The 9,423-nt window shown below is 71.7% G+C and overlaps 2 protein-coding genes across 2 annotated transcripts; both read right to left on the reverse strand.

Annotated features, from left to right (window-relative positions):
- Positions 1-330: 330 nt before the first annotated feature.
- Positions 331-6,593, reverse strand: OTUD5 (OTU deubiquitinase 5). Its single transcript, XM_052779270.1, is given in 12 exon segments — positions 331-697; positions 1,229-1,341; positions 1,695-1,762; positions 1,764-1,865; positions 1,867-1,899; positions 2,057-2,242; positions 3,118-3,266; positions 3,730-3,889; positions 4,340-4,362; positions 4,365-4,400; positions 4,536-4,629; positions 5,973-6,593. Coding segments are annotated over 12 exon segments (1,659 nt in total). The 5' UTR covers positions 6,549-6,593; the 3' UTR covers positions 331-578.
- A 1,024-nt stretch (positions 6,594-7,617) lies between these two features.
- EBP (EBP cholestenol delta-isomerase) lies at positions 7,618-9,380 on the reverse strand. Its single transcript, XM_052779269.1, is given in 6 exon segments — positions 7,618-8,109; positions 8,200-8,330; positions 8,422-8,458; positions 8,795-8,975; positions 8,977-9,114; positions 9,311-9,380. Coding segments are annotated over 5 exon segments (669 nt in total). The 5' UTR covers positions 9,088-9,114; positions 9,311-9,380; the 3' UTR covers positions 7,618-7,900.
- Positions 9,381-9,423: the final 43 nt, after the last annotated feature.

The following is a 9,423-nucleotide window of genomic DNA, read 5'->3' on the forward strand; positions in this document are numbered from 1 at the left end:
GCCCCTCTCCCCATGAAGAGACAGGGCCGGGGGGCTGCCGGGCATCAGTTTAATAACGGGGTGCAGGGGGGTGTTGGGGGGGGGCGGTGTCAGGGAGCAGCACCCCCAGCCTCACCTCGCACCCTCCCCCACCCTGGGGTGCTGGGGGGGGGGGGGCAGGATGCTCCAGGAGGGGCGGGGGGGGCAGAGAGGGGGACCCCTCCCTCCTCCCCAAACAGCAAAATCCCACTGGGACAGAAAGGGGAGACCCTACAAAAAATAGGAGCCCCCCCCCCTTCCCCCCCCCCACCTCTTCCCCCAGTCCTTCCAGCTGTAGTTATGCAAGGGGGGGGCTTCTCTTACCCCCCCCCCCCCAAATAGCCGAGGTTTGTCTCGCGGCGTCCAGCGCTGTGTCCCCCTTCTCTCCCCGGCCAGGAGACGTCCTAGTAAAGCCGGGAGGGGGGGGTTTCCCCAAAATAAAACGCCCCCCCCCCCCCCCCCCCCCCAGCCTGGGCCGCCATGCACCTAGAGGTCCCTGGGGGGGCCGGGGGGGGGGGGCGGCAGGGGGGGGGGCCGGGGCGCAGTCCGGGGGTTCAATATCAACTCTTGTCAGCAGCGGGGTCTCTGTGGCGGGAGGTCTTCATGGTCTCCAGGTACTCCTGCTGCGAGACGGCCAGCACCGACGCCAGGATCTCGTCGTCCTCCCAGTCGTTGAGGCCTGGGGAGGCCGCAAAATTGGGGGAGAGGTGGAGTTTAAGTGGGGGGGGGGGGGGGTAACATGACCCCACAGATCCCCCCGGCATCGCCCCAGAAGGGACGGCAATGAGCCCTGACTTTGGGGGGGGCTAGAAGTTGGCTACCCCCCCAAGTGAAGCTTCTCACACTCCCTCCCAAAGTTAAGAGACTGTATCATACCCCCCCCCCCGCCCCCAGATTGCAGCAAAATGGGACAGATCCCCCAGCAGAGATCTTTTCCCCCAAATCCAGAGCGCTGCCAAGCTCAAATCCCCAAAACTCAAGGTTCCCCCCCCAAAACCATGACACAACATCCCCAAAACCAAGGCTCCCCCCCCAAGCTGAGACACGCCCCCCAACACCCCAAAAATGGCAACCCTAAATCTCCCCCCAACCCTAAGCCCCCCACCCCCAGACCCCCCCCACATCTCCAACCCCCCCCCCCCAAACTGAGACCCCCCCCTCCACTCTCAGATCCCCCCCAGCCCCACACCCGGCCCCCCCCTCCGCTCACCGAAGGCAGTGGGGGACATCTGCTGCATGATGGCACGGCACTCCAGCGCGGGGTACAGGGACACCAGTGGGGGGGTTGCCCGGCCCCCACCTGCCCCCAGCTGGCTGCTGGTCCTGAGGGGCAGGCACGTGGCAGGGGGGGGTCCCAGGCACGCCAGCCCTGAGGCCCCCAGCAGCCCCCTGTCCCATCCAGCACCCACCTACCCCCATTTGCCCCCCCTACCCCCTAGTAGCCAGTCTGGGGCTCCCAGCACCCCATAACTCCCAGTTTGAGGGCCCATAACCCTCCCCAGCACTCAGCTTGGGGCTCCCCCACCCCCCAGCACCCCATAACAACCAGTATGCGGCCCTCAACTCCCTTTAACAGCCACCTGACCCCCCCCCCAGCACCCTGTAGCACCCCACAGCACCCACTCTGAGTCCCCCAGCACCCCACTTGTCTCCCCCAACCCCCCCACGAGTACCCACCTGGGGCACAGGGCGAGGGGGGCTTGCCAGCCGGGGGGGCACCGGGCGAGGGGGGCTTGGGGCCGGGGCGCCTCGGGGTGCAGGCCGGGGTGCTCGGGCGAGGGGGCGGCGCTGCGGGGCCGGGGCGAGCGCCCGCTCCACTCCTCCAGGCCGCTGGCCGCCGCCGCCGTGGGCCGAACTGCACGTGGCGCTGGCCTTGCGGGGCTGCGGGGACACGGGAGACGCGTCACACCCCCCCCGCGCCCACCGCTGTCCCCGGGGCAGGCAGCCAGGGAGGGACACCAGCACCCCATTGAAGGTGGGGGGGGGGTGTCTGCAGCAGTCCCTACGCCCCCCGGGGGGGGGTTGCGGGGCACCCCACCTGCCGGGCCTGCTTCTCCTGGTCACGTAGCCACTGGAGGTAGGACTCGCGGGCCACCTGCTCCTCGATGGCCTCGTTGGTGGCCTCCCAGTCGGTCGCCCGCTTTTTGTCCTCCAGCATCTGCTGCTCGATCCAGGATTCCTCCGAGGTCTTGATGGCGCTCTTCATCAGGGACTGCTCTGCCAGCTGGGGGGAGGGCGGGGCCGGGCTTGGACACGCCCCTCCAACAGGACACGCCCCCAAGGCTCCGCCCCCACGGGCAGACAGCGCCCCAGACCAAGCTGGGGGGCGTGGCCATGCTAGGCCACCCCCCCCCGTCCAGCTGGGGGTGGAGCCTCACTCAGACACATCTCCATTAAAAAGCCTTACCTCACTGCAAGCTCCACCCCCTCTGTTAGGCCACACCCCCAGAAGGCTCCACCCCCCCGGACACAGCTCACCCAGCTGCCAGCAGGGGGTGGGGCAATGCTTAGTCACGCCCCACACGCAGGCCACGCCCCCGCCAGTTGGACACATCCCCCCAACAAGCCACACCCCCAGAGCCAGGCCCCACCCCTGGAGACCCACCACTCCTAAACCAGGGCTGCCAGCTGGGGGTGGGGCCACGCTTAGCTTAGACACACCCCTCAGACAAAGAAGGCTGTTGCAGGCAGGGCTAAGTCTGGCCACACCCCCTCCGTGGCCCCACCCACCCACAGGACCTCCCCCAAAGACCCCCAGTTTGAAGGAGGGCACCTCCAGCCCACGGCAAGGGGATTCCTGCGCCCCCCCAGCCCCACTGACCCCCACTTTGAAGGGGGGCAGCCCCACGGCAAGGGGATTCCCACGCCCCCCCAGCCCCACTGACCCCCACTTTGAAGGAGGGCACCCCCAGCCCCACAGCAAGGGGATTCCCAGACCCCCCCAGCCCCCACTGACCCCCACTTTGAAGAAGAGCAGCCCCACGGCAAGGGATTCCGCACCCCCCAGCCCCACTGACCCCCAGTTTGAAGGAGGGCACCCCCCAGCCCCACAGCAAGGGGATTCCCAGCCCCCCCCTGCGCCCCCCCAGCCCCACTGACCCCTGGTTTGAAGGAGGGCAGCCCCAGCCCCACGCCGATGGTGGCCTTGTTGGGGTTGACGACAGAGTTGTAGTGGATGTTGCGGTGGTAGCTGACGCGGATGGGCTCGTCCTCGTTGTGCTGGATCCCGTGGAAGGTGTTGATGGGCTCTGCGGGCACCCCGTCAGCACGGCGGCAGCCCCCGCCGCCCCACAGCTACGTGGGAACCCCCCCCCCCCCAACAGGACGCGGGGACCCCGTGGACCTACAGGGACCCCCCTCCCCTCCCCAGCCCCCCAGGGACCCCACATCAGCACCCTGGGGTACCCACAGGAACCTCAGAGTCCCCTACGACACCTTGGGCAGCCCACAGACGCCGCGGGAAGCCCCTCGGGGAAGTCCACGTCATCATCCTGGGGGTCCCTCGGGGACCCCAGCGATCCCTAAAGCACCTTGGGGACCCCAGAGCGCTGCTGGGACCTCCATGGCACCACAGAGAACTCCCCCTCCCCCCCCCCAGCATCCTGGAGAACCCCAGAAAACCACAGGGGACACCCCAACAGCACCCTGGGAACCCTCACGGTGTCTCAGGGACCCCCCACCCCGCCGTCCCCGTGGCCCCGCGGGGCGGACGCACCGTGCCGTACTGGTAGACTTCGACGGGACGGTTGTACATCTCGGCCATGGCTTGCATCTCGATGTGGTTGCCGTGGCACGTGCTTTTGCGTTTGCGGTTGATGTAGGTGGTGAAATCCTCCGTCACGTAGTTGGAAAAGTAGTCGGCGTTCTTCATCTGGGGGGGGAGGGGACGTCGGGGGACGTCAGGGGACGACGGGGCAGCCTCCGGGGCGGTGAGGGACGCTGGGGGGGGTTGTGTGGAGCACAGGGACGCCACGGGCTGCCCCAGGGACACCGAGAACATCGAGCGGGGCAGCCCCGTGGGCACGGGGGAGCCCTGGGGACATTGGGGACCTCAGGAAACACCGGGGGACATTGGGGAGGGCGGGGGGATAGCAGCCCGCTCCCCCCCCCAGTGCTCTGAGCGCCCTCCCCCAGTACCTCTGAGCACATCCCAGCGCCTCCCAACATATCCCAGTATCCCCCAAATCCTTCCAATCCCCCTCCAGGGGATCCCAGCATATCCTTGCACCCCCCGGGACCCCCAAGTGCCCCCCCCAGTCCCCCTCCCATCGCCCCCCCCCCGTACACCTCAGTGCCCCACCGTCCCCTCCCAGCGCCTCACCAGATAATCCATGCAGTGTTTGCCACCTCGTGCATGTCCTGGTCTCCGTACACCTGGTCGGCTGGCGGCACCGGGATGGGGAAAGGAGGGGGGACGGACACGAAAGGACAGCGAGGGGGGGGTCAGCCCCCACCCAGAGAGGCCTGGAAGCCCCGTGCTGGGGTGGGGGCGAAGGGAGGGGGGACACGGGGCTCACCCACGGCCCGGAAGAGACAAGCACCGTCCTCTTTCATGCGCTTGATGATGAAGCCTTTCTTCTCCCGCAGCGCCTTCTCGAACCGGTGCTCCTGCTGGAGACACAGCCGGGCTCGGCACCGGCACCCACGCACCGGGGGGGGGAGGTCAAGGGCCCCCGGGGGGAGGGAGGGAGGGTCTCCTGGGGACACGACCCTCGTCCTACGTGGGGACGAGCACGGGCGGGGGGGGGTCCCGTGTGACACAGGGAGAGACACGGGGACGAGGGGGGTTCCTGGGGGGGGGGGGGGAACACGCAGCAGGGACGATCCCCTCGTGTGATGCACACGACCGGGGGGGGGGGGTGACAACACGGGGACACACGGGGAGGCCCTAAACCCCCTCCGTGCCACGCGGGGACGCCCGGGGAGACCCTAAACCCCCTCCGTGCCACGCGGGGACGCCCGGGGAGACCCTAAACCCCCTCCGTGCCACTCGGGGAGGCCCTAAACCCCCTCCTTACCACTCGGGGACACCCGGGGAGACCCTAAACCCCCTCCGTGCCACGTGGGGACACCCAGAGAGACCCTAAACCCCCTCCGTGCCACACGGGGACACCCGGGGAGGCCCTAAACCCCCTCCGTGCCACGTGGGGACACCCAGAGAGACCTAAACCCCCTCCGTGCCACACGGGGACACCCGGGGAGGCCCTAAACCCCCTCCGTGCCACCCGGGGACACCCGGGGAGACCCTAAACCCCCTCCGTGCCACTCGGAGACACCCGGGGAGACCCTAAACCCCCTCCGTGCCACTCGGGGACACCCGGGGAGGCCCTAAACCCCCTCCGTGCCACACGGGGACACCCGGGGAGGCCCTAAACCCCCTCCGTGCCACGTGGGGACACCCAGAGAGACCTAAACCCCCTCCGTGCCACACGGGGACACCCGGGGAGGCCCTAAACCCCCTCCGTGCCACCCGGGGACACCCGGGGAGACCCTAAACCCCCTCCGTGCCACTCGGAGACACCCGGGGAGACCCTAAACCCCCTCCGTGCCACTCGGGGACACCCGGGGAGACCCTAAACCCCCTCCATGCCACGTGGGGACACCCAGGGAGACCCTAAACCCCCTCCGTGCCACGCGGGGAGGCCCTAAACCCCCTCCGTGCCACCCGGGGACACCCGGGGAGGCCCTAAACCCCCTCCGTGCCACGTGGGGACACCCGGGGAGACCCTAAACCCCTCCGTGCCACTCGGGGAGACCCTAACCCCCTCCATACCACCCGGGGAGACCCTAAACCCCCTCCGTCCCACTCGGGGACACCCGGGGAGGCCCTAAACCCCCTCCGTGCCACACTCGGGTCCCCCCCCGGTTTTCCCCAGCCCCACCTGCCCTGCCCCCAGGTGTCCCCCCCCTCCCGGTTCCCGGTGCCTCCAGCCACCCCCCCCCGGTCCCCGCACCTGCTCGGCCGTGGCCGGGTCCATCTCCACCCGCCCGGCCTCGTACTCGTCCTCGCTGTTGTAGCCGCCTCCCGCCTCGTCGGGGCCGGGGCTGCCGCCGGGGCCCATCCCCAGTCCCAGCCCCATCCCGCCGGGGCCGCCGCAGCCGGGGCCTCCGCCACCGGGGCCGCCGCTGGGCCCGGCCCCGCCACGCCGCCGTCGTTTGCTGTGTCCGGGGCCGCCTCCGCCGCCGCCTCCGCCGGGCCCGCGGGGCTCGGGCAGGCCCAACGCCGCCGCCTCCAGCCCCAGCAGCGACCCGGGGCCGTCCCCCGCGCCGGGGCCGCCGCCGACGGGACCGCCGGGGCCGGCGGGGGGGGGCGAACCAGCGGCCGGCAGCCCGGCCCAGCCCCTTAACGGCGGCGGCGGCGAAGCCCTGGGCCGCGGTCCCCCGACGCCGCCGGGACCGACGGGTTCGCCCACGCCACCGGGGCCGCGCTCGGGGCCGGCGTCCGCGCCGCGCTCGGGGCCGGCGTCCGGGCCCGAGTCGCCGTCGCCGTCGGGCGCCGGTACCGGCTTCTTCTTCGGGAGGATCGTCATGGCGGGGCGCGCATGGGGCGGCGCCGGAGGGGGGGAGGGGGGACGGGGACGACGGGGGACGGACCGGGGAGGGTGAGGGGGGGACCGGGAGGCCCCGCCGGGCCGCGGAGGGGCCGCGGGAGGCGCCGGGGGCGCTGGTGCTACCCGCGGGCCCCGCGGAGCCGGGGGGGCCTCGCCCAGGCCCCCCCGCGGGCGCGGCGGCGAGGCCGGAGCTGTCGGGCCGCGGAAGGCGGGCGGGGGCGCTGCCGCCGCCGGGCCCGTGTCAACATCAACAGCGGCGCCCTCTGACCCCGCCGCCGCGCTTCCGCCTCGCCCGCCGCCCGCGTTGCCATTGGCCGGCGGGGACCTCGCCGCGCCGCTATTGGCCGGAGGCCGGAGCGGAAGTCCCGCCCTCGCGGAGGCCGGCGGGGAGGGGCGGGAGGGGGAGGGGGCGGGACCGGCGTCGCCCCGGCGACGGCGCGGCTGCCCGCGGATTGGGCGAAGGGGGCGGGGCGCGGCCGGGGCGGGGCGGGCGCTGATTGGGGCGAGCGCTGGGAGGCGGGGCCGTCCGGGGAGCGGGCTCTGATTGGGCGGCGGGGGGAGAGGCGGGGTTCAAGGAGGACACGGGCGCTGATTGGCTAGGTGGGGAGGCGGGGGTTAGTGAAGGAGAGGGCGCTGATTGCGCGGCGCGGCCGGCCGCCGAGGGAGCGGAGGCTGATTGGGGGTTCTGGGGAAGGCGGGACTGAAGGAGAGAGCGGGCGCTGATTGGCTGCCGCGCGACCGGCGCCCCATCCAGCTTCAACGCGCTGGGAACGGGCGGGAGCAGCGAGGAAAACGCCTAGCGCCGATTGGCCCGAGCCTAACCCCGCCCACCCCACCCTCCCACTGGCCACGGCAGGCGACCTAATTTCCCATTGGCCGAGGAACGGCGGAGCAGAGCCGACTTGCCACGCACTCTCCCATCAGCCCGCCCCAGCTGCTGTCAATCTCCAGCAGACCACACCCCCTTCCCCATCCCCTCCCTCCCTCGGGGGGGGGGGGGGAGTCCGACCCCCTCCCTCTCCCACCCCCCCCAGCACAGACCCACGGCTCCATTTTCAGCTCATTTATTAAAACCCATCACACAACCCCAGTAATGAGGGTGGAGCCCCCCCCCCAGGGGGTCCCAGGCATTCAGGCCGCTGTCCCTGAGCTCTTGTGGATGGGGGGGGGTGGAGAAAAACGACCCCGGCACCAGGATCACCCAATGGGACGCAGGCACGTGCCCAATCCATCTCCGGAATACTCGAGGACCCCCCAGTGCCGAATTCGCCCCCCGAGCAGCCCCTCGGCGGGGGGGGGGGGGGGGGGCGTCTCCCGGCTGGCGTCCTGGCTCAGTGGGACTTGTGGCGAGGACGGTCGAGGGCGCGCTGGGCGGCAGCCAGGTTGCGGCAGGCGTCGACCAGGAGGGCGCCGGGCACCAGCACCCACACCCCGTTCAGCCCCACGAAGTAGCCCCAGAAGTAGAGGGGCTGCGGGTCGCTGTGGCTCCAGCCCGCCCGAGCCTCCGTGGCGAAGTACAGCACGTCCCCGTAGAGCTGCCCTGCGTGCGGGAAGGGAGATGCCGTCGGGGAGGGCCGGGAGGCTCCGGGGATGCGGGCGGCCCCCCCTTATCCCTCTCCCCTAGGCGTACCGAGGGAGACGAGGAGCTGCAGGACGTAGCGGGTGGGGTGGCGGCGCAGGAAGGCGAGGAAGGTGAGGAAGCTGAGGGGACCCCAGGCCCAGGCCGTCACTGTCTCCATGGCAACCGTGAAGTCATCGCTCCTGGAAGGGGGACGCACACACAGAGCGGGATCAGCCCGGACGCCCGGGTCCCTCAGACACCCCTCCCTCCCTGTCCGCCTCCCCAACTCACGTCACGTAGCGGCTGTCGGCTTTGGCGTACTCCTTCCCTGCGGGCAGCGCGGGGTTGACGGGGTGACCCAGGCATCCGGGGGAGGCAGGTGCCCCCCCCCCCACCCCTCAGAGGACCCAGACATCCAGAGGACTCCCAACCCTGCCCCACGGCCCTCTGGCACCCACGTGCCCCCTCCCCAGGTGTCCAGGGAACCCCCTTTTCCCTCCAGGGCCCACTGATGCCCCAGGGGACCCCTCCCCAAAGGGACCCAGGTGGCCAGGACCCTCCCCAGGGAACCCAGCCCCCCCCTTAGGAGACCCAGCCCCTCCCCAGACCACCATTATACCCCCCCCCATCAAGGACCCCCGAGTGTCCCCGCCCCGGTGCTCACAGACGTCGGCCAGCAGGCCGGTGGCGGCGGGCAGCTCCCGGTGCCGCAGGCTGAAATAGCCCTCCAGTATCCCATGCACCCCCGCGCACATCAGGAACCAGCCCAGCGCCAGGCGGCGGGCGGGGCTTCTCGTTGCCCCGCCCCTCGCCCCGCCCAGCGCCCAGCCCAGAGCCAGCAGCCCCCGCCCCGGCCGCCGCCACTGCGCCTGCGCACTGCCAGCCGGGACGCTCGCTGGCCACGTAGCCCGGCAACGGCAGCGAACGCGGCCAATAGGGGTGCGCCGTCGTCGCCATGGCAACGCCGCTACGGTCGCCGCTGCGCTGTGAGGGGGCAAGGCGGAAGTGGGGTGAGGGAGGGGGAACCGGCCTCACCCGGGGCTCCTTACCGGACGCCCCCCTCCCCTCCCGGCACCTGCCCGGCCCCCCCTTACCGGACGGGCCCCCGGGTTTCGCCCGGTCGTCCGTCCCCCCCCCCCCCCCCACCGGCCAGGCCCCCTCCGAGCGCTGCCGCCCTCACCTCAGCCGCGCCGCGCCGCTCTCCCGCGCGCCGCCAGCCCGCGCCGCTCCCTCCGCCGCGCCTCCGCCCCCGCGGCCAATGGGAGCGCGCTGCCGCTCGGCCGGCCAATGGCG

The sequence above is a fragment of the Harpia harpyja genome (assembly GCF_026419915.1).
Source record: "Harpia harpyja isolate bHarHar1 chromosome 26 unlocalized genomic scaffold, bHarHar1 primary haplotype SUPER_26_unloc_2, whole genome shotgun sequence".
Taxonomy (NCBI): Eukaryota; Metazoa; Chordata; class Aves; order Accipitriformes; family Accipitridae; genus Harpia; species Harpia harpyja.